This window comes from Engystomops pustulosus, chromosome 3 (assembly GCF_040894005.1).
Source record: "Engystomops pustulosus chromosome 3, aEngPut4.maternal, whole genome shotgun sequence".
NCBI classification, from domain to species: Eukaryota; Metazoa; Chordata; class Amphibia; order Anura; family Leptodactylidae; genus Engystomops; species Engystomops pustulosus.
In genome coordinates, this window is record NC_092413.1 from 189726531 (window position 1) to 189751320 (window position 24790).

General features: G+C 43.0%; 1 protein-coding gene across 2 annotated transcripts in view; it reads left to right on the forward strand.

The window, feature by feature from the left end:
- Positions 1 to 23826, forward strand: part of CEP63 (centrosomal protein 63) — a 76439-nt gene extending 52613 nt beyond the window's left edge. The window contains exons 2-14 of one of the 2 annotated variants that reach the window (XM_072143432.1): positions 1085 to 1141; positions 2170 to 2347; positions 3945 to 4040; positions 4830 to 4946; positions 5297 to 5410; positions 8056 to 8268; positions 9014 to 9159; positions 11629 to 11878; positions 13443 to 13640; positions 14069 to 14155; positions 20041 to 20159; positions 21017 to 21245; positions 21591 to 23826. In XM_072143432.1, the coding sequence (XP_071999533.1) occupies positions 1092 to 1141; positions 2170 to 2347; positions 3945 to 4040; positions 4830 to 4946; positions 5297 to 5410; positions 8056 to 8268; positions 9014 to 9159; positions 11629 to 11878; positions 13443 to 13640; positions 14069 to 14155; positions 20041 to 20159; positions 21017 to 21245; positions 21591 to 21752 (1959 nt within the window). In that variant the 5' untranslated portion in view covers positions 1085 to 1091 and the 3' untranslated portion in view covers positions 21753 to 23826. The remainder of the gene's footprint in view (positions 1 to 1084; positions 1142 to 2169; positions 2348 to 3944; positions 4041 to 4829; positions 4947 to 5296; positions 5411 to 8055; positions 8269 to 9013; positions 9160 to 11628; positions 11879 to 13442; positions 13641 to 14068; positions 14156 to 20040; positions 20160 to 21016; positions 21246 to 21590) is intronic. The other variant, XM_072143433.1, reaches the window with a different exon arrangement.
- Positions 23827 to 24790: the final 964 nt, after the last annotated feature.

The window sequence follows — 24790 nt, forward strand, 5'->3', positions numbered from 1 at the left end:
GGGGTGAGCCAGCTGTATATAGATGTATTACTGGAGGGGTTAGCGGCTGTATGTAGATGTATTACTGGGGGGTTGGCGGCTGTATGTAGATGTATTACTTTGTGGGTTGGGGGCTGTATGTAGAAATATTACTGGGGGGGTGAAGCTTCTGTATGTAGATGTATTACTTGGGGGTGAGCCAGCTGTATATAGATGTATTACTGGAGGGGTTAGCGGCTGTATGTAGATGTATTACTGGGGGGTTGGCGGCTGTATGTAGATGTATTACTGGGGATGAGTCGGCTTTATGTAGATATATTACTGGGAGGTTGGTGGCTGTATGTAGATGTATTACTGGGGATGAGGCGGCTGTATGTAGATGTGTTACTGGCGGATTGGCGGCTGTATATAGATGTATTACTGGAGGGGTTAGCGGCTGTATGTAGATGTATTACCTGGGGGTTGGCGGCTGTATGTAGAAGTATTATTAGGGGGTGAGGCGGCTGTATGTAGATGTATTACTGGAGGGGTTAGCGGCTGTATGTAGATGTATTATCTGGGGGTTGGCGGCTGTATGTAGAAGTATTATTAGGGGGTGAGGCGGCTGTATGTAGAAGTATTATTAGGAGGTGAGGCTCCTGTATGTAGATGTATTACCTGGGGGTTGGCGGCTGTATGTAGATGTATTATTAGGGGGTGAGGCGGCTGTATGTAGAAGTATTATTAGGAGGTGAGGCTCCTGTATGTAGATGTATTACCTGGGGGTTGGCGGCTGTATGTAGAAGTATTATTAGGGGGTGAGGCGGCTGTATGTAGATGCATTACCGCTGGGTTTGCAGCTGTATGTAAATGTATTACTGGGGGGAGGGTTGGCGGCTGTATGTAGATGTATTACTGGGGGGAGGGTTGGCGGCTGTATGTAGATGTATTACCAGGGGGGTTGACCGCTGTAAGTTGATGTATTACTGGGGGTTTAGTTGATAGTGAGCAGGAAGATGTGTATGTATTCTACATTTTGGGGGGGTGGGGGGGTCTCTGCCAGGGGCCCCCATCAACCCTAATTTGGCTCTGTACTTATCATATGTATATGTTTTGCTTGCTGCAGGCTTCCAATGAATGAGATGGAGGCGTTATTACAAGGAATGCAGAAGAAGAAGATGGGGTGAGTATGATGTGACAATGAAGATATTGAAGTGTATTGTGCTTTCTTCATAGGTGCCCTTCACGTGTGTCACTGTATTAGTATGTATCAACCATGGGCTTGGCATCTACTTTTCAGCACATGTATTCTTGCATGATGCCTCCGGATAGTAGAAGACTAGTGGCTTTCTTGGAGCCTATTGGTGTAGGCAGCAAGTGACTGTCATATTATAGTGGCTATGATTACTATTGCAGCTCCGCTGACTAGGTGTAGGGGGGATTAGGGATAATGCTTTCCTTATTCTTCCGCACTCGGCCAGGTCACCGTGCGGTGAGATACTGGAGATGTATCATTCTGTCTACAACAGAAAGCCGCAGCAAGTTGCACCTGCAATGCCATGCACCACATCTATTGACGTTTTTAGACCATTTTTCGGTATAGAAATGGCCTGTGTGCCACCAAATTCAATAGTCTGGTGCAGTAAACTACACCAACTACTAGGAGGTGCAAACTACAACTCACCAGTCTTACACTGCACCAGATTCATCATCCAGCATCAGACACGGTGATAAATGTGGTGCAACGGAGATCTCTAGATCTACTCTGCACTGGTATAATGACACACTAATACACCTCCCACTGTGAGAGCCACATTGTGACATACCATATCGTGGAACTAACACCTCGTGCACAAGACACCTTTGTGCCTAGAACATGTACCCACATCTATGTATGGCCTCATGTCCAGGGTTGTGTTTCCTGCAGTGCCGTAAAAGAAGCCACTGCTTGAGACACATATCATAAAGCAGGATCTATTTCTCCTGAGTTTGCTAGGAGACTCAACCAGTCTTTTCCTACTGTCTTTGGTGTGTAAGACCTCAAATGCACCAACCAAATGTCCACTGGCGGGTTGTGTCCATAAGGTCTTCAAGAGAGATGCGAAAATAGTTAGTCAGTGTTTTCCCTGGCAGATAGTCAGTAAGTTTCCTTTTAGGAATACCTCTTATTCATGTGCACAATCCCGTTTTATATGTGCTTTTTTTTATCAGAACACTGTTTGGCTCCTGTGAAGCCGAATTGCAAGAACTTATGAGACAGATTGATATCATGTTGGAGCACAAGAAATCAGAGTGGGAAGCCCATACCGAAACCCTGAACACACTACTCCAGCTCCGGGATCAGGAGCTCAGCACAGCGAGAACACGAGAAGAACGGCTGAACCAAGAGGTAGGATCTCATGTGACGTCCAAAGATTGCACCGACAATGTGACACAAAGTACAGGCAGTAAAGGTTACGTACAAGATAGGGTCCGGAGGTTTGTTCTTAAGTTGAATTTGTATGTAAGTGGAAACTGTATATTTTATAATTGTAGATCCAGACAAAAAAAATTTTGGCCCCAGGGACAATTGAAGTTTCAACATTTTTTGCTGTAATGGGAACCAAGGATTATCAATAAAGCTTCATTACAGACACCTTACAGGGGATCATTGCAGTCTGGGACTATAGTAACATCCAGAGAGCTTCCCCAGAGGTCAGAGGGGTCTGTCTGTAACTATGGGTTGTCTGTAAGTCGGGTGTCCTTAAGTAGGGGACCGCCTGTAATCCGTCTGTACTGGCACAACAGTAATATGTGGCAATTTTTTATTTTTTTTTTTGCCCATGGTTTAAGGATGGAAATCTAGCAGCCGAGTGGACACTTAAAGGGGTTGTCCGAGTTTAAAAAAAAAAAAATATATGTGGCCGGGAGCGGGGTTACTAAAACAATAAAGCTGTACTTACCTCCCGGTGCCCTCCCGTATCCAGCGCTGCTGTTGCTCCGGTCCGGGCGCCATGTAAACAAACATGGCCGCCGGAGCAGCGCTGGACTCAGCTTCCGGGCGGCCGTGGCCGGGTACGCCTATCCGTCCCTATACACAGCATTGTGTATGGGGACCGGAAGGTTGTCGCATCCGGCCGGAAGCTGAATCCAGCGCTGCTCCGGCGGCCATGTTTGTTTACATGGCCCCCGGACCGGAGCGACTGCAGCGCTGGATACGGGAGGGCACCGGGAGGTAAGTACAGCTTTATTGTTTTAGTAACCCCGCTCCCGGCCACATATATTTTTTTTTTTAAACTCGGACAACCCCTTTAATGAACTGATCCCATCCAAACTGTAAAATAAAATATTTTAGTTTTACTGTAAAGCAGTTGTGAACTTTTCAACTTCAGAATATGTCTAGTGTGGATGTACTGATTGTATAAAGCTGCTTTGTATTTATAGAGCAGAAATAAGTGCATCAATTCACTGCATAATAGGACTCTCTCAGCCATTACACAGAACGTCGACCAGTGGCCTTCTAGGTGCAATGCTCTGCAATATAAGCTTGTCCTTCTTGAGAATATGTGTGGCCTTGTAGGTGCAGACTAGTCTCCATATCAGCATATCATTATACAGTGGCTGTGTGAGGCTATATTCGCATGGCTTTTTTTGTCATATACTTGGGATATACACCAGGAGAGCAATCACTGTATACACTGAAAATATAGTTATACTGGTAGGTGGAGGAATCCTTTGTTTCTGCACAATATACATTATATACTGTGGGGAAAACACAAGATGGAAAGATAAAGCTACATTTTTCCATCCTGCTGAGTGATGTGTACGCTCAGCAGAGGCCATGGGGGACAAATGCATGCCCAAGGAAGACTCCATATAAGGACAGTGACATCCTCTCATATGCATCCTTACAACGGAGGTCAAAAAAAGCAAGAGGAAAGGATTTGTTCCTTGTTCCTTTTTTTTGTTTGTTTTACACTTACCATTCGTGTTAAACACTTTTATAGATTCGGTCCCTGAGAAAGCAGCTGGCAGAGCAAGAGGAATCCAATCGCAGTAAGACCATGGAGTACGAGTCCCAGCTGGCACGCTTCCAGGAAGAGGTATGTTATAGTTTTACTTTTAGCTCCATATCAACATTATATATTATTTACAGTTTTAGTGTAATTCACACGGCTAGCTCACGTCTGCCACAGCCTTGCAATGTGCACGAATACATTGGGGCAGATTTACCTACCCGGTCCTTTTGCGATCCAGCGGCGCGTTCTCTGCGGTGGATTCGGGTCATCCGGCAATTCAATAAGGCAGTTCCTCCGACGTCCACCAGGTGTCACTGCTGCGCTGAAGTCCGCCGAGGTCCGCCGGAGTTCACAATCCATTGCTGGGTGAAGGTATGTGTCCAGCAACACTTTTTTTTTTTTTTTTTAATGCAGCGTTTTTTACAAATCTGTCGGGTTTTCGTTCGGCCACACCCCCCGATTTCGGTCACGTGCATGCCGGCGCCGATGTGTCACAATCCGATCGAGTGCGCCAAAATTACCGGGGCAATTCAGGGAAAATCGGCGCAAAACAGAAAAATTCAGGTAACCAGCCGTAAAACCGCAAATTGGGCCCTTAATAAATGACCCCCATTGCGTCTCACAACACTTTATCCTAGCCGGGTAGTTCTACCACAAAAGATAGGGCAGGTCCTATTCCTGCCCTGACTTGCATCACAGGCGCTCAGCTGGCTATGGAGAGGGGAAGGGTGAGCAGCGCTCTCCTCCTGTCTTGCAGATCACGGCACACGTCCGCGTGCTTACCTATAATCTGACAAATAACAATAAATAGTCCTCTGCTGGGAGAAGGATATTTTTAGGAAATAATGCACTTTATACATTTTTTTGTTTTAGTTGAGTAGATTGAAAAAAACATATGAAAAAGTACAGAGAAGGCACCATAGGCTGGAGATGAAGAGCAGCAGTGAAGATGACCGCACAGAGGTCACCCGGCTGACGCGTAGACTCGAGGTAAACTTTCCCCTAGAAAGGTTTTTTTTTTTTTTTTTTTAATGTTATCACGTCTTGCTGAGATATGCACACGGAGCACCACCATGAAGGCCTTTCAGAAACCTTTAGACACCAAAATACTGATGAGGTTAGCATGAAGCAGCCACCATGAAATTACATGGTGATCAGCGACACGGCAGCAGTGCAGGGACTCCTTGTATCATATGTCGCTATGATGCCTGACATGAGACCCATCTTCTGCACCATGGTTGGTCCATGAATCACAGAAAATGTGTTGATCAGATTTCACAGACCGACCATATTGTTTACAGCTGGCTCTACTATTAAACTGAATATATGTTTTTCTACAGGAGTTTCGCCAAAAGTCTCTGGATTGGGAGAAGCAGCGTCTTCTATATCAGCAGCAAGTGGCTGCACTGGAAGCTCAGCGTAGGACTTTGGCTGAACAAACTGAAAAATATCAGGTACATGGCAGCAGAGTAAAGGATCGTAAAGGAACTCTCCAGTTACAGCATGTATTAAATTGTACCTTGTGCAGGTCATGGAAGGAGGAGCATGACTCCAAGTTCTAGCAAAATTCTAGGAATACAATGAAATGAGTCATGCTCCTCCCTTCGGGCTGTGCACCATGTATTATTCAATGACTTGGCTACGACTGGAGTGTTCCTTTAACATATTGCGGCTATAATTATCTTAATTTGTCAGATCTTGAGAAATAAGATAACGAACTACTGTTATTCATTGTTTCTCCTTTAGTACATGTACGCTTTTTTTATTGCAGAGATAAATATTCCTGACAACATTTAATGGTGTTTCGCAGTAATAGAGCAGAATTTTTTATAGGTCATAAGACAGATTCCTCCCATGTCACATGGACAACAGAGAATTGGTGGCATTTAATTATTTTGGATGGCTGGCTTTGTATTCTCTTTAGAGAAAAGCTTGCTGTCTCTCTATGAATTAACACATGTTGAATTATATACTATAAAAAGTGTGAAACAACTGAAAATATGTCTAGGTTCTTCATAGTAGCCACCTTTTGCTTTGATTACTGCTTTGCACAATCTTGGCATTCACTTCATGAGCTTCAAGAGGTAGTCACCTGAAATGGCCCTCCATCAGACTTAAAGGAGTTCCCAGAGATGTTTAGCACTTGTTGGCCCTTTTGCCTTCACTCTACGTCCAGCTCACCCCAAACCATCTTGATTGGGTTCATGTTTCGTGAATGGGGAGGCAGGTCACTGGTGTAGCACCCCATCGCTCTCCTTCTTGGTCAAATAGCCCTTACACAGCCTGGAGGTGTGTTTGGGGTCATTATCCTGTTGAAAAATAAATGATGGTTCATCTTAACACAAACCTGATGGAATAGCAGCCACTGTAAGATGCTGTGGTCACCATGCTGGTTCAGTTATTTTGAATAAATCCCCAACAGTGTCATGAGTAAAGCCCCCCCACACCATCTCCCCTCCTCCTCCATGCTTCACGGTGGGAACTGGGTATGTAGAGCCCATTCGTTCACCTTTTCTGCGTCGCACAAATACACAGTGGTTAGAACCAAAGATCTCAAATTTGGACTCATCAGACCAAAGCACCGGTTTCCACTGGTCTAATGGGGACACTTTCAAAGTTTTCCCAATTTTTTGGACTGACTCACACACCACACGTCCACATAAATCAACTTTATCTTGTATTACTTGGAATCAGAAGGGGCGTGTCCTGCTTGACCGGCCCCTCCCATCTAGTTTTCTCCATACCTTATGCCTCCTTACTATTCAGCAGTTCATGTCATGTGACCAGAGTGAAGTCATCTCAGGTCCTTCAGCCTCTTAACAATAGCAAACTGTATATATATCAGATATATATCAGATATGTATGTGTATATGTATGTATATATCAGATATGTATATATCTGATCACATGAAATCACAGCAGCCTTCATGGAGGATGGAGAGGAGTAGAAGTCCATGGAGGCTGCTGTGACTTCTTGTGGTCACATGACATGAACTGCTGAATAGTAAAGGAGGCATAAGGCATAGAGAGGACTTGATGGAAGGAGCCAGTCAAGCAGGACACCCCCCCTCTGATTCCAGGTAATATAAGATAAAGTTGATTTATGTGGATGTGTGGGGTGTCAGTTATTAGGGCTCTATAATAACCTGTCACTGGCTGTATATGTGCAAATGTGGTGACAGGTTCCCTTTAAGGGGAAAATGAACTGGGTCCTTAAAGGGAACCTGTCACCAGCAGACCCATTTTTAGCACTCCCCCAGTTCCCACAGAGCATAGTACATACACTGCCAAAGTGTTTTTGTATTAAAAATAGGTTTTACAGAAAAAAAGATGTTATATTGTACCTTTCATTAGCATCTGCTGGGTGACTAGGCAGTTGCCTATTGGGAGGGGCTGGAAAGGAGCAGTCACCCCCCCCCCCACCCTTGGGAAACATGTGACCTTTTCAAATATATGAAAACACCCATCACTGGGCTTAGCGACGCCCCCTGCTCCTCTACAGCCAATCCCGAGTGTGGGGAGTTATTCATATATTTGAAAAGGTCACATGGTTCCCAAGGGTGGTGGGGAACTGCTCCTTTCCAGTCCCTCCCAATTGGCAACTGCCTAGTCACACAGCAGATGCTAATGAAAGGTACAATATAACATCTTTTTTTCTGTAAAACCTATTTTTATTACAAAAACACTTTGGCAGTGCATGTACTATGCTCTGTGGGGACTGGGGGAGTGCTAAAAATGGGTCTCCTGGTGACAGGTTCCCTTTAAGGGGAGCAATATAAAGCTATAAACAATAATCCTTTATCTACCTGATAGGTAGGGGAAGGTTAACACAAATTTCCAGGTGGACGAGATTGCATGCATGACCACCACTCCACTCACTTTTGTGGTTCAGTCCCATAGAAGTGGATGGAGCATTGTGCTTCTATTCGGTTCACAGAGGGGACTGTAATAATGATCACTGACTGCTATTCAGTTATTTACATTATATACATAGTATAGTGGATGGAATTCATATTTTAAAGGACTGATATTTTTTTTGCTGGTGACTGTATTATGTTAATTTGTAAAATTCTGTAAAATTATCTTTGTTACCCATCAGGAAGAGTCTCAGAACCGAAAACATATGTTGGAACAAACCAGCCTGGCCGGCCGCTCTGAGCTCCAGCACCTCAGTGGCAGGCTGCTACGTGCTAATGACAGTCTTGGTGCCAAAGAAGAAGAACTTGAGAGTCTAAAATTACAGCTGGAGTCATCTACGTCAGGACGAGAGAGGGCAGAGCGTGAACTGGAGCAAGCGCGGCAGGCAATTAAGGTGGGATTTGTGTTCTGTAAAAATAAATGCTGGTATTTTCTATTGATTTGAGACCTTAAACCATCTACCAACTGGGTTTAGGGTCCCAAATCAACCTGTATGACAGCGGTACATGGAGAAAAATGCAAACAAACCATTAAAAAAAAAACACTTTAATACTTATTATATGTGAGTCCAATGAGACACACCCAACTCACATCTAAAGATCTAATGAAGCGGCAAGTGAAGCTGGGATAATGTCCCGGCTTCTTGTGCATGCGCCACACCTACTGTTCTTGTGCAGCAAAGCCAGGGTTTCCTACACCAGCTTCACTTGCAGCAACGCACTAATTGGAACAAGTAAGGGGATTTTTTCTTATTTTTTTTACATAGTGATTTTGGACACTAAACCACCGGTCCATAAGAACCTGTTGGTGGTTTGGTTTCCCAAATAGCCCATACAGGTTCCTTTTAAACCAATTATTATTTCAATAGAGAACATCCTTCCAGTTTGTGGCAACCTTTCTTTTTATGTTACTGTTAGCAACTAAAGGTGTAATCACACCATCATATGGTATTTATGGTATACATGTTTCGAGTGGGAATAGCCATTTAATCAGTTTATAAGACTGGATCAGTCAGGGCCTTGCATCTCTCCCCCCACCCCTCACTACCAATGCTCAGCTGCACAGCTCTGTATTCTGTATAGTGGCTGTGATGGGTTACTGCAGTTCCACTAATGTCATTATCTCCTTTCCCTCAATAGGTCCTGCAGGAGGAGAAGGCAGAGCTGAGGGCGACCATACAGGCTCACACGGACTTCCTGGAAGGGTCGAAAGCTCAGAAAGATGAGCTTCATAGAGAAGTGCTGAGAGTGAGTGATCAGCTGAGGGACAGAGAGAACAGCATCAGGTGAAAATTGCACAGCAACGCAGCGCCCGCCACATTGTTGTACAGTTGTCTTTTGTGGTTGTCCGTTTTTGCCTAGTTCATGGCTCCAGCTTTCGTCTTAAATGGTCACAGATGTGCCTAAGTGTGTGTCCACACGGTCAATTTTTTTCAGATGCAGTTTTTCCAGGAGTGGAGTGAAAAAAAGAAGAGGAGCAGTATCTCCCAATTATATGTTCTCACCCATTATGATCCACACCTGCTTTTGGCTTGAAAAACTGCATCTGAAAAAAATGTGATTGCACACTAAAGGTATACTCAGTCTTCTCATAAAAGAGGTGTCATGGATTTAAAACCTATTCCCTAGTTTTGTATATATAAAGAGAATGCATCATTACTAGAGATGAGCGAGCACTAAAATGCTTGAGTACTCGTTATTCGAGACAAACTTTTCCCGATGCTCGAGTGCTCGTCTCGAATAACGAACTCCATTGAAGTCAATGGGAGACTCGAGAATTTTTCACTGAAAGAACACATTGCAGATGTTCCGTACATCTGCTAACTTATCCGAAGACACGAGTGCAGAACGATGTTCTTCACAATAGTATGTGAAGAACAATATGTGTGAAGGATACATTGCAGATATTTCTTCACACATATTGGGGCAGATTTATCAAGCAGTCTGAAAGTCAGAATATTTCCAGTTGCCCATGGCAACCAATCACAGCTCGGCTTTGATTTCACCAGTGCTCATGAATATTTTAAAGGGGAGCTGTGATTGGTTGCCATGGGCAATTGGAAATATTCTGACTTTCAGACTGCTTGATAAATCTGCCCCATTGTTCTTCACATACTATTGTGAAGAACACCATTCGGCACGCATGTCTTCCGATAAGTTAGCAGATGTATGGAAACATCTGCAATGTATTCTTCAATGTTTTTTCAATGTGTTCACTTAAAGGGAACCTACCACCACGATTCTACCTATAAAGGTAGTTTGGGTGGTAGGTGGATGTAAGGGACGTGAGGATAGCTCTTTTTAGAGCTAATCCTCACGTCCCCGCTAACTTTTGGTACACTTTATTGAGCTAATATGTAAATTTCGTTATTCGGCTATTGGGGCGTGGAGTAGCCGGGCACGAGGCTACACAGCGCGGCTACTCCACGCCCCAGTAGCCACATTACTCCTCCTACCCTGTTGCGTGCGGCGCGCAGCTCCTCGTAGCTGCGCGCCCTCGTCCGTCATGATGGCGTTCTGCGCAGTAGCCGGCTTGTCGGACGAGGGTGCTCTAAAAAGAGCTATCCTCTCGTCCCTTACATCCACCTACCACCCGATCTACCTTTATAGGTAGAATCGTGGTGGTAGGTTCTCTTTAAATGATCCTGTGTTTACTGTGTTCACTGTTTTCATTCTATTCTTCACTGTTGTTCACTGTGTTTTCTTAAGTAAATGCTCGATCTCGAGCAAGGGAAATACTCGTCCGAGCAACTAGCCGTTTCGAATACGCTAATACTCGAACAAGCATCAAGCTTGAACGAGTATACTCACTCATCTCTAATTATTACTAAATGCAATGTATAAAAGAATCCAGAAAGCATCTACACTCCTGGTGGAAGCTGCGATTGGGATCATAAATGTATAGACTTATTCTGTACAATAGGGAAATACTTTAGGAAAATGTTTGTGTAGGTAAGCACCCTGTACATTACCACTATACTGCTAGAATGGCTTTCACTGCTATTTAGCCCCCTAGTGTTGTATCATAGACAAGTGTGATCAGAACTGATGATTAGAAAACCAGCATTTTATGAAACATTATGTAAGTTTTCATTTTCACCACGGTGACTCCCTAAACAAAACACAGGAAATCTACCATCAAAAATCCATCGTAATAAACCAGGGACACTTGCTCATAGATCCAGGCACCGTGACTGTGGTGATCTTCTTATATGTGTTATACATGGTCGCATTATTTCTAAAATCATTTTCTTTAAAAAGCCGCTAATAAGCTAGACGCGCTCTGGGGTTGTTACCGGAGCCTCTCTATGCTGTTACACTGTGCAGGAGCACTGGGGGAGGGCTGATGAAGTGCTGAGGGGAAGACCTGTAAATAGAACAGAAGGGATCTGGTAACACCACCAGAGCACTTTTGTGCTGGTGCTTGGATCTGGAGTAAGTTCCCCTGATTTATCATGATGTATTTTGTTAGTAGATTTACTTAAAAGAGGTTTCCATTTCTAGACTATTTATTACATAACCTGGAATTATCTTTTAAATACAGGGGAAAAGATCTGGCCTGCACATCAAAATATTAAACGGTGATTTATTGCCGCTAGGCTATCTATATGCATACAAACCCGAGGGTCCCCACAAGCAGGACCTCTGGGATCTGCACCTATCTCACGAATGAGGGTTCACTTATCCTGTGGATACATCATAAAAGGTCTAGATGGGAAAACCCCTTTAATATATTTCTTCTATACTGATTGCAGGTCACTAGAAGAAAGACTAAAGCAGACAAGACTCTCAGATGGACACACCCAGATGGAAGTGCTGCGCTCTCAGCTCTCCATTAGTCGTCTGAATGAGCAGAGGCTGCAGGAGGAAGTGACCCGCTTGGAGGACCATGTCCAGTCACTGACGCTCCAGGGTCAACAGTTGACGCAAGAACTGAAGGTCATGGCTGAATCCCGACATCTAATAGAGGAGGAGCATAAGAAATGCTGGACTGAGATTAAAAGAGTAAGTCATATTTTTTTTTTTACGTTGACTCTTCTTCTAGAAAGGATATTATGATAAGTTTTACACATTGAGGCAATATGTTGACTTTTCAAGGTTATTCTTCTAATTGAACAAATCCCAGGATTTATATTCCAGGATTGTAGCTTCTTCACATGTCCTCACACTGTTGTGCTCTGTGTATTGGATAGCTCCACAGTTCCCTCCCTTCTGATCTGTGTGACTGCGATAGAATTTAACCAAAAGCCTTTTACAACTTTACTCAAGGAAGAGGTGAGAACAGGGGAGCGGTCCAATGAACAGACCTAAGAGCACAGCAGTGTGAGGACATTGCATAATTCAGCTATAATCATGGAATATAAATGCATTTTTCACAATCCTGTTGCTACTAACCACACACATAAAGGTATTATTATACAGATATACACCGCCTGTAGTTTTGTATGGTCTAAACTACTGGTAGATGTCCATTAATGTGAATACACTCATGAAATGCAGCATATTATAATTCTGCTATCCTCCTCAGTTTAGCTCAGTCCTGAAGTAGCTACTTTCCCTGTCCGTGCTGACAAGCCCTGTGAATCTGTCCTGTAAACAAATTTACAAAATCTACAGATGTACAGGTGGGGGGTGGCTGCAGTTCCCTTCTTACTGAGGAGAAAAGGGGGAGGTCATGGGACAGGGCTCTCACTGTGTATGCAGCAGGGCTGGATGTGTTCAGGACTGTGGATACAGATGTCTCCTACACTGAATAGTTAATGTACTAAATCTCTCATGTTCCCTATCAGTCCCTCCATCCCAGGCTGTGATTCAACAGAACTTTGTCTATCCCTCTGCACCTCATGCTGGACCCCTCCCCCACCTTGTACTCCAGATTTTGTGCAGGGAAGCTATTAACTCTTAATTCTCGCACAGCACAGGCTATACACTTCATGTAACTGCTTTACTACTGATTTTCTACCACTTATTACATGTGCCAGGCTAGTAGTGTTCAGTTTATTTACCTGTAGGTATATTAAAGGTTTTACTGCTAATTTACTAAATGAGAGAACACAAGGTGTAATGAGATCTGCGGGCAGAGTGAATTGGACTCCACTTCAGGGCAGGTATAGGAAGAGGTTAGTCTCCTCCCACTTCACCACTTGTGAGAGAGATTCACTTTCAGAACAGAACCATAACTTTGGAAAGAAAAGGTGCATATTTGCATGATTTTGGTAAAATCATTAGAACTTTGGCATTACGCTTTAGCCTTTCCTGACAACTGCTATAGGATATGAAAAGCTGGGAAGCTGATATACATATCAGATAATTCTTCGTATCTCTAATCGAATGTCTATTATTATATATTATTATCTCAAATGCTTCAGGATGCTGTAAAATGAAGAGACCACAACGTAGCTTGTATAGTGGCCATGCTTGGTGTTGCAGCTCAGTCCATGATTCGAACGTTCTGTAACCCAGAATTACCCTTTTAATTATAGCTTAGTTTGGGACAGAAAAAAATGTATTTTGCAATCACTTTTTCCTTTTAGCTTTTATTACACTTTGCATTTTAATCTTTCCGCAGTTAAAGAGCCAGCTTACCCAGGCTGAACTTTCCTACAGCAGTGTCCTAGATGGGATGAAGAAGGAGGTTTCTCAGCTGACACAGGAGCTGCACCAGAAAGACATTGGCATGGCTTCCTCTAGCTGTAATGCCAAAGACTGGGAGCGCAAGGTCCAGGCTGAGCGAGAGAGAGCAGAGAGAGAAGCGGCAGAGCATAAAGTAAGTGCTAGAACTATGGAGTTTAACATGAAACATTCCGGGTTTGTTAGTGCTTTGTTTTTTCTTTGTATTCATCTGTAACTATGATTGCTTATATTTTTGTGTTAAGTCCATTGCTCATGAGGGATTTTGGTGAAGCAGTGCTTGAGGGATTTACTGGACCAAACGTAGAGCAACTGAACTGATACCAGCATTTCCATTCAGTTCAGTGTTTTCGGGTTTGATCTGGGGTAAATCCCCCAAGTGCACGAAACGAGTTTGTTGGACCAAACTTGCTAATGAAAGACTACTGGCTTTAGGAGGACCCATCAGATGCCCTTACATGTCTGTTACTAAATTATTGTCTTTCCCATTGTAATAATAATAAATCCTCATCTCTTTGACATGTTGTTTCATGCTAAAGTAAAGCGCATTATTCTTTTGCTAAGGTTTCACTGGCAGCCCTGAGATCCTTACAAGAGGAAAATCAAAAACTGACTCAAATTTTGGAGAAACAAGAACCTGATGTGCAGCTGGTAAGAAGACAAGACACTAGTACAGCGGTGGTGAACCTATGGCACTCAGAGACCTCTCTGTTGGAACGTGGCCTGTCTCTCTGCAGTCTCAGACAGTCCAAATAGTGCCCTGCTATTTTAAAGGGGTATTCTCGTCTGGGCACTCACATTCAGTTTCATTAATCTGCCAGATGTAAACATTTCTTCAATTGGATGTTACTAAAAAAAATGTTCCTGTGTGAAGATAATTTCTCATAAATGTTGCCTTGTTGTCCCTTAGAAACGAGATGGCTTCCTCAGATACGGCCACCTCTGATGGATTGAGTGCACAAAGAAACAAAAGGTTTTTGTATATAAAATGTCCGGTAGTTACTGCAGGTCCTACAGCCGTCCTGTGGTAATGATTGCTGAATCCAGGCGGTCAGGCAGGACTCAATAGTGCATGTCTGGCCACAGCTGCCAGAGTGTGAGGTGGTCGTATCCGAGGAAGCCATCTGGTTTCTAAGGGACCATATCACTACATTTACGAGAAATTATCTTCACACGGGAACATTTTTTTTAATAACATCCAATTGAAGAAATGTTTACATATGGCAAATGAATTTAATTAAATATAAATGCCCAGATGGGAAAACCCCTTTAACGTGACCCATCCTGTGCTGCCTGGTCCTGTCCGAAGAGTGAGAAGGTGTGGACAGGGTCGGATTGGAGCTCAAAAACTTAGAAATAGGTTTGTTGCTGCCTAAATTGCCGTGTTGGCTTTTTGGGAAAAGCTACTGTGTTTTGGGTCTCATTTTGGGCCCTCGATCTCTAAAAGGTTTGCCACTAGTACATATTTACACACATGGAAAAGAAATTATTGGTCGCCCTCATTTTATCAAAAAACAAATAACCACAATCGTCGCAGAAATAACATGAATCTGACTAAAGTATAAATAAATTAAATTTTTATGAAAATGAACAAATGAAAGGCATTGCTTGGCCTGGACAAAAATGATGGTTCCTTTAATATCTTGTTGCACAACCTTTTGAGGCAATCGCTGCACTCTCAATGAGACTTCTGCACCTCCCAACAGGAATTGTGGACCACTCTTCGTGAGCAAAATACCCCAGTTGTCTGGGGTGTGAAGGTTCCTTTTCCAGACGGCATGTTTCGTCTCCTTCCAAAGATGCTGAATATGGTTTATGCTGAATATGGTTATGCCAATTATGATACGGCACTCGCAGTAATTCAGGATGTGGTTGGTGAACTACAAGGCAGATATAGTGATGCTTTACTAATCATAACTGGGGACTTCAACCATGTCAGGAAAGCGGGTATATGGTCAAATCTAACACAGTATGTGACTAGGCCGACTAGAGGAGAACATATACTTGATTTATTCTATGCTAACACTACTGATGCTTACAAATCTGTGACACTCCCGCCCTTGGGAAATTCTGACCATAATTTGATTTTTCTTAAACCGCGATATCGCCCGGTCCTAAAAAGACTCCCTCCCAAGGAGATAGTGGTACGTAAATGGTCAGGGTCGGTGGAAGAGGAACTGCAATGTTGTTTTGCAACTACGGATTGGGAGCTGTTATGTGGTGAAGCTCAGGGTGATGTAAACCTGGGTGTTAACTTGGTCACTGACTATATCAGGTTTTGCGTAGACAGTATAGTGCCAGAAAAAAGGGTCAAAATATTTGCAAATAATAAACCTTGGATGACCGGAGAACTTAAGAAATTGTTGGGGTTGAAGAGGCGGGCTTTCTTGACTGGGGATGAGGACTCCTATAGAAGCCTATTGAAGGATGTGAAAAATAAAATCCGAGAGTGCAAAGCTGCATATAAAAATTGACTAGAAAATAAGCTGTCTGAGCAGAATACAAAGGCGGTCTGGAAGGGTTTAAAACTAATCACCGGTATACCTGAAGGGGCAGTGGGGGATATAGAGAAGGCCAATGAATTGAATAATTTTTTTAATCGTTTTGATGATATGAGTAATTCCATAGTGTCGGGAAGTATTGTATGGGATGATGTAAATCTAAAGGGGGAACACTGCGAGGGAGGAAAACGGGAGATGATGCCACCGATTAAAGTCGAGGATGTGGTACTAGAATTAGGACGGATAAAATCTAGTAAAGCTGGAGGCCCAGATATGTTGGACAACAGGGTCCTGAAAACGTGCTGTAGAGAGCTAGGTGAGGTTTTTACACATTTATTTAATATGAGCCTACAATGTGGAATAGTGCCGACCTTATGGAAAACTTCGGTCATAGTTCCTGTGAATAAAGTCCCTCGACCGAAAACGTTAAACGATTACAGACCAATAGCGCTGACCCCGGTGGTCATGAAAATCTTAGAAAGACTGGTTATGCGGTACTTATCTAGTGTAGTGAAGGATTTCGTAGACCCACTACAATTTGCATATCGTTGTGGGCTGGGGGTAGATGATGCATTAGTCAACCTGTTACATAGAGCATGTGCTCATCTTGAATCCCCCAAAACAGAGGTACGCTTGACTTTTTTTGACTTCAGCAGCGCATTTAACACGATTATTCCAGCATTGCTAGAGTCGAAGCTGCAGGTTATGCAGATAGAACCAACCATGATCAAATGGCTGATGACTTATCTGCGCTGCAGACCACAGAGGGTTAGGTTGGGTGACATATGGTCTGATGAGGTGGTGTGCAGTACGGGGGCCCCTCAGGGTACTGTCTTAGCTCCTTTTTTGTTTATTTTATACACTTCGGACTTTAGGAAAAATGATTCGTCCTGTTTTCTTCAGAAATACTCGGATGATTCGGTAATGGTGGGCTGTATCACAGAGGGGGATGACGGTGAATACCGAGAGTCAGTGAATTCGTTTACCGAATGGTGCAGCTCAAATGGTCTCGTATTAAACGTAAACAAGACGAAAGAATTGGTTATAGATTTTTCAAGAAAAAAGTGCGTTATGCCAAAACCACTTAATATAGCAGGGACTGAAGTGGAGCAGGTTGGTAGCTATAAATATCTGGGCGTGATCATTGACAATAAATTAAGCTGGCATGAGCATATAGAAAAGGTCTCCAGACATGCTAATAGTAATCTATTCTTTTTACGTAGACTAAGGGCATTTGACATCCCGAGGACTATGTTGGTCGGTTTTTATAATACGGTTATGGTGAGTGCATTTGCATTTGCCCTAGTGGCCTGGGGCAACAGTATTTCTAGTAGGAACTGTCAAAAGATGGATAAAATAATTAAGAAAGCCTCCTCGATAATAGGTCTGCAATTTGATAGATGGGAGAAACTTGTACAATGCAGGATAATAAGGAAATTGGAAAAAATTAGAAATAACAGTGATCATCCAATGTATGGCGTGCTGCAGGCACAGATTAGTGGTTTTAGCTCCCGTTTTATTCTCTTGCGGTGCAGGTCGGAGAGATTTAAAAAGACGTTTATACCGGCCGCTCTCGTGCTGTCAAATGCCGCAATTGGGGGGAAAATAGGAATGTTTTAGAAAATAAGACTATTGGAAAAATGGGTTCTATTTTATTACTTTTATAATTTATTTAAGTAACTATTTATTGAATATCGGGTGAAATTTACTTATGTGTATTGGTGTTTTTACTCTGTTTTATTGTATATGTGTTCTTTTCATATATGTGATGTTCTGTCAATTTGATGTATTGCAGAGGTGACACTTTAAGTTCCCGCTTGGGATAATAAAGTATTATTATTATTATTATTATTATTTAGGTCAGAACTTATAGAAGCTACTTCAGAATAGTCCAGTGTTTTCCTCTTTGCAATTCTTGGGTGTTTTTGGCTGTGTGTTTTGGGAAACATTCTGCTAAAGCAGTGATTTTCAACCTGTGTGCCGCGACACATGGTTGAGTGTGCTGCGGGGAGCCCCTGTGCACGCCTCCTGCTGGTTGTGAAGGGCGGCATTTTCAGCTAGGACGTGTCACTGTACAATGTGCTGACACGTCCTGGCTGCCTGTGACTGCAGGAGGAGAGCCTCCCCCCCCCCCCCATCATACCTCTCCTAGCCGGCTCCCAGAGGCGTAACAACAGGGGGCCTGAATGGCCGCCCGCCCATCTAATCCGGGGGCGCCGCGCCAGACCTGCCTTCTTCATCCGCGACAGCCCGGCCTCCCCATGTCATCTGTGGCCAGGCCCGCCCTTTACATGTGCAGCCGCCCACCCATGTGATCTTCGGCTGGGCCCGCCCTTCACATCAGCGGCTGCCCGGCCCCTCCGTTCCGCGGCCCGGCCCACCTGTTCCTGCCTTGCGCGCTCGTTCCCTCTGCGGCCTGGTATGCTATACATCTGCAGCCGCCGCCCCCTCCATCCCGGGCTGCTGCCCGTCCTTCTCATTCGCAGCAGGTCGGCGCGCTAATCCCATAGGCCGCCGGCCACTCCGCTTTTCCACCTATAGCCGCCGGCCACTTTTCATCTGTGGCGCGCAGCACCCGTTCCGGCCACGGACGTTAGGCCCGCCCATCCCACCCGCAGCCGCCAAGTCTTTCTCATCTGTGGCCCAACGTTGCCAGCACACTGCCAGCAAATGTATGTACTTTTTATATTTTTAGAAGGGTGTATATATAAATCTGTATATGCATGCTGCATGAGTGTATATACTGGCTGGGGCTTTTGTATTAGTTAAGGGGGGCCTCTAGGGCCTTTTAATTAGTAAAGGGGGGCCTCTGGGGCTTTTTATTTAGTAAAGGGAGGCCGCTAGGGGCTCTTGACTAGTAAAGGGAGGCCGCTAGGGTCTTTTAATTAGTAAAGGGAGGCCGCTAGGGGCTCTTGATTAGTAAAGGGAGGCCGCTAGGGTCTTTTAATTAGTAAAGGGAGGCCGCTAGGGTCTTTTAATTAGTAAAGGGAGGCCGCTAGGGTCTTTTAATTAGTAAAGGGAGGCCGCTAGGGGCTCTTGATTAGTAAAGGGAGGCCGCTAGGTGCTCTTGATTAGTAAAGGGAGGCCGCTAGGGGCTCTTGATTAGTAAAGGGAGGCCGCTAGGGTCTTTTAATTAGTAAAGGGAGGCCGCTAGGGGCTCTTGATTAGTAAAGGGAGGCCGCTAGGTGCTCTTGATTAGTAAAGGGAGGCCGCTAGAGGCTCTTGATTAGTAAAGGGAGGCCGCTAGGGGCTCTTGATTAGTAAAGGGAGGCCGCTAGGTGCTCTTGATTAGTAAAGGGAGGCCGCTAGAGGCTCTTGATTAGTAAAGGGAGGCCGCTAGGGGCTCTTGATTAGTAAAGGGAGGCCGCTAGGGGTTCTTGATTAGTAAAGGGATGCCGCTAGGGGCTTTTAATTAGTAAAGGGAGGCCGCTAGAGGTTTTTATTAGTAAAGGGAGGCCGCTAGAGGTTTTTATTAGTAAAGGGAGGCCGCTAGAGGTTTTTATTAGTAAAGGGAGGCCGCTAGAGGTTTTTATTAGTAAAGGGAGGCCGCTAGAGGTTTTTATTAGTAAAGGGAGGCCGCAAGAGGTTTTTATTAGTAAAGGGAGGGCGCTAGTTGTTTTTTATTAGTAAAGGGAAGCCTTTTATGACTGTTTTAGTGTCATTTTGTGCTATTTTGGTTGGTGGTGTGCCCCAGGATTTTCTAAGTATAAAAAGTGTGCCGCGGCTCAAAAAAGGTTGAAAATCACTGTGCTAAAGCATGGTTGAAAAGCAATGTTTGCCTTTCATTTGTTCTTCTTTTAAAAAACATAATTTATTTTTACTTTTGTCAGATTCAAGTTACATCTGTGACCATTGTAGGGTATGTTTTCATTAAACGAGGTGCACCAACAGTTTTGTCCAAATGTGTATGTGTAGGCACTGGTATAACTGGGTTACCCTATCTCACTGAATAATGGAAGAAATCAAGAATAGAATAGACCTTTTTATAGTTCAGATATGTTCTGTATTTTTACCATATGTCTCTGTCATTGTCAGGCATTAGATAATCTGGAGTGTGAAAATGAGAGGCTGCAGAAAGAACTGTCACAGGCCAGGAGAAATCTGGAGCTTGTCCTGCACAGTAGACAGTCTGATATCCAGAGTGCGGTGGAGAGGTAAAGAAGCTGCAACATTTCATCTTACATCTTTATTTCTACAACTCCCATGTAATGCCCAGTATCAAAAACTTGTGAACGTAGTTTTTGACAATTACAGCATGCCCTGTAATTGCTATTGCATTTGCAATGCATTTTTATTTTTGTTCATTATAGTAATGTCTCATACACTTATACCATAAGACAACCACCTCTATTGTATAGATTATATACAGTAATACACGTGTAATGTTCTCTAATAAAGATATATTATGAAAACCCAATAATTTTAAACATGTTATTGATATCCATTGTTATTATTTATAAAGTGGTACAGAATCCTTATGGAATCCTGACCAATGCTTGACAGGTTACTTCTTCACTGCTTGAGGTCCAGGTATGAAGAGATGACATGTGTTCCCACTGATGTTAATGGGAGAGTTTTAAGTGCAAAACACTTTAAAATCTTTGCCAGAAACTACATGTGAACACAACCTTTGGCTACCTGCACCTGAATGTGTGTAATCGCGTGCCGGCATGTGTGATTAGCGTGTCAGGTACTCTCTGCTCCGAATTTGAGGCTTTGGTAGTGGGCTCACAATCCTTATGAGCCCCGATGAGCCAGGGGATAGCACACAGATAATTCTATGATTTTGTGCAGGGCTCCATAAGGTGAGTTCAAATGGGAATGTTTGATGCAGAGTTCACGCTAGTTTCCCAATGGAGTTTTCAAGTCTCACATTTTTAGTGGATACTGCATGGATTGTTAGTCATGATGCCTGACTGTTTCCCATTGAAATCAATAAGGTGCATTTTGACCCAGATTTTTTTGGGTGTACCTTGAGGACTGACACTCAGCATTCTTTGTTGTTCTGTAGGAGGACACAAGAGCTGTTAGGCAGACATGAGGAGGAACTGAAGAAGCTGAATGAACGTCTAAATGAAGTTTCCCAGCAATATGAGGAACTTCGGCAAACCCGACACTCTACACAGGAAGCTGCCGGTGTCCTGCAAGGCTTAAGTAGGACGAGTTCTCTGGAGTCTGTGTCCTCTGAGCTCTGCAAGGTTATTCATGGGAATACTGAAGATTCCCACCAAGAGTCACAGGTGAGGAGATGAATCCTATACTGATACTTCCCATAGTTTCTTTATAACATTGTCCTCTGAGCTAGAACAATAGTGACAAAAGTGTCTATTTTGCTCTTTTAATTTTTTTGACTGTCCCTGGTAATCCCCACACAGCCTGCAACACTCGCTTAAATGCTGCGGTAAAGGAACACAGGAGCGATTCACAGCCCCACCAGTCTGTCCGGAGGATACGCCTTTAATAGAAGTCCCCAAAACTCTTTCCACGCCTGCAGATTTCCTCTTCCTATACTGATAGTACATCTCCAATTAATTTGATGTAGGTCTATATCCATTGCCTAATTCTTCCATGTACCTCTTTTGCAGCTCCCCTTGCCACCTTCCACCCCTCCAAACAACATAGCGTCGAGATTTCTTCAGGAGGAAGAGCTCCGGTCACAGGATCTTATTCAGCGGCTGGACTCTCACATCGAAGAGTTAAAACAAGAAAGTCAGCGGACAGTACAGCACTTCACCAACATGAGATGACAGGATATTGTCTCCTGCCCCTGTCATGGCTCTCCAGTTGTTGCAGAACTACTACTACCAGCCGCATGCAGTCATTAGGGGAGATTTATCAAGGCTTTTAGGTCAGTTTTCATGTACAGGCCATGAAATAATTGCAATTACTTGCAAACCACCAGGAATTGCGATTATTTCCTCCCCCGGGGGGTGGAGGGGGTAATGAATGGTCGCTGGTAATAGCAGAATTCTACGCCGAGCATGGCCTGGAATAGAATTGTACGCACTACAAGTGGCCACCGGATATCTCAGTAGACCGGAGCCTTCTGATGTATCGGAGGGGCAAGGTGCACAATAAATGCCCCCCATTGTTCTCCAGATGTCACAGCATTCGGGGGAATTGTGGTATTACAAGAACTGAAGAGCCACTAGTGTAGTAGATAGAAATGCAGTTTCTTAAAACATCCACAGGATGTTGCTGATGAGTCACTTTTACAATCTTTTACAAGGGGAAAATGTTATAAGTGTTGACGGAAGAAGCTGTATGACAACAGAAAGGCTTGTGAGCTCATGTACTGAGAACATAACAGGGAAAGCTTTCCCATAAACTACCTCTTACAGCAACCTGGATGGGGGCAGTGTTCTGAGAAACAGATGTATTTAATATTTCTGTGCATATTGAGGACCATCCCACTAGAAGTCCTGCACATGTTGTGCTCTTATGTACCTAGTAATGTCACTGCCTGATGTAGTTTTTCCTTAACTTCCTCTTCTTATCTTTGATCTCAAGACAAATGAGGTTTAGCATTCCCATGCAAGGGGAAACCAGAGCTACTTGTTCTCCATTGTAGGACCTTCTAACTAGACACCCACCTGGGTGCAACTGACTAGTTGACATTTCAGGATTATTTCTTGTGGAGAAAACCCAAAGATGTACAAAAACTTTTTTGCATTGCTTCCAAAAGTCCCAGCCCCCTGAATATATATTATTGTAATATCTGTGTTTTATGATATATATATATATTTTTTTTTTAATAAATCAGATATTTCTAATGTAAATATTTAAGAATTCTACTACCTACCTTACTGTAGGGGAATTTGAAGCCGCTTGCATGTGTTTAGGTGCATCCGTGTAAATATGTCTTATTATATGTCATTATTCTATAATTTCATAAGATTCCCTTTTAAAGGAAACCTGTTGTGAGGATTTAGTACCACAATCCACCACCAGCAATATCCAAGTAACAGGATATTGTGATGGATACAGCATTTTGCAATATAAGACCTTTGAAAGTTGTTTGTCAAATGACCTGTTAAAGGGGTTATCCTGAATTTAGGATTCAGTTATACCGTGTGGATCCAATTGCTGTGATGCCCACCTAACAGGAGAACAGGACCACTGAGATCCAGAGAATGAGGATCCCTTTCTCACTAGTGGGTGCAGGGGCAGGCCGTGTATGCACCCTGCTCCAATCTATTGTATGGAATAGATAGCACTGCCAGCACCCACATAGTCAATGAATGGAGCGGCAGAGCACATACATCCGCACATACATCGGCTTACACCGACGCTGACGCTTAATTTACTTTTCTTGCTTATATTCTTATTCATATTTCATACAAAAGATAAATACAAATTTAGACAGGTACACAATCTGTTTAAATTTGGATTTATCTTTTGTATGGAATATGAAGTAAAAGTATATGATGTAAAGTGTAGGCAGCTCTCCGGGTAAAACCGTGATAGTCCGGATTACCCTCTCCGTGCACCGGATATCTCTCCTGGGAGACCCCTCAAGGTTTAATCTGTTCTTTACCCAGAAATCCTGCTTGGAATCCTATAAATCTCTATACAGAAGAGTTCAGCTTCTCTCCCCTGGCCATATCCTGCTGTAAGCTGAAATCATCTGGCCGGTTTTTATAAATATTTTCAACATTTTCTGTTTGTTTTTGTATATTTTCTGTACACATGCCCCAATTATTAATTTATCAGAACATAGATAAAAACATGTTTGTTTTAATAATGTATTTTTATACAAACTTATAATTGTCTTTTGTTCAATTTATGGATTTAAAATAAATGTTAATTTATACATTCAGATCCTGTTTATGTGGAACTTGGATGATTTCATTTTTCAATGTGTTTGGTCATTAGTCTGCTAATTATATAAACCAAAAAAAACATGTAAGTAACCCCTTGCTGCCTACAAGTGAAATTCACAAAAAAAAAGGCATTTGTGTTAGATTCTTGTGGGCGTTATTTTTAAGGTTTTCATTGTGAACTCTAATGCACATTCCGTTTATTCTCTGGGTTGGTACTATCAATGGAATACCAAAATTAAATAGGCTTTATTAGATTTTAATAGATTAATAAAAAAAAAAAAAAACTACAGCTGCTTAATTTTGCAAAATTCTGATGCAAATAACTTTTTCATACCTGGGTGAACTGACCAGTGTGTGGTGTCATTCTTTGCAGGACGAGATGACGTTTTCATTTCTACCATTTTTTGGATTGTACAATCTTTTGATCACTTTTGTGTTTCAATATGTATAAGTTGCAACATAGCAAAAAAAGTGATGATTTGATCAATTGGGCACTATTTTACGTTACTGGGTTCACCGCCGGCAAAAACGCTTTAATATTTCGATAGATCAGGAATTTTGAGATGTGTTGATACCTATAATGTTTGTGTGATATTTTAGTTTATTTTTAAATCAGTTCTAGCGCATTATTTTTTTTACATTTTTTACATTTACTTTTATTAGCAGAGCCTCTGGGATACTTTAACCCTAGGGGATCTGATTGTTCCTACCATATACTGCAATTGAAACTAAGCTTTGTTCATCTCTGTACAACTAAGCTGCAAGATCAGCACACACCATGGTCAGGAGAGGAGCTGTTTTTGGAAGAACGCAGTCAAGTTTTTCAACTTCCGGACAACCCCTTTACGTATCATTTTATGTAAATGTTGCTCTTTTCAAAATCTCCTTTACAGAATTCTTGGAGTAAGTAAGTAGCTCTATTGTTGTGGTAGAGCCCCCTCCATTATACATTTATTGGTGGG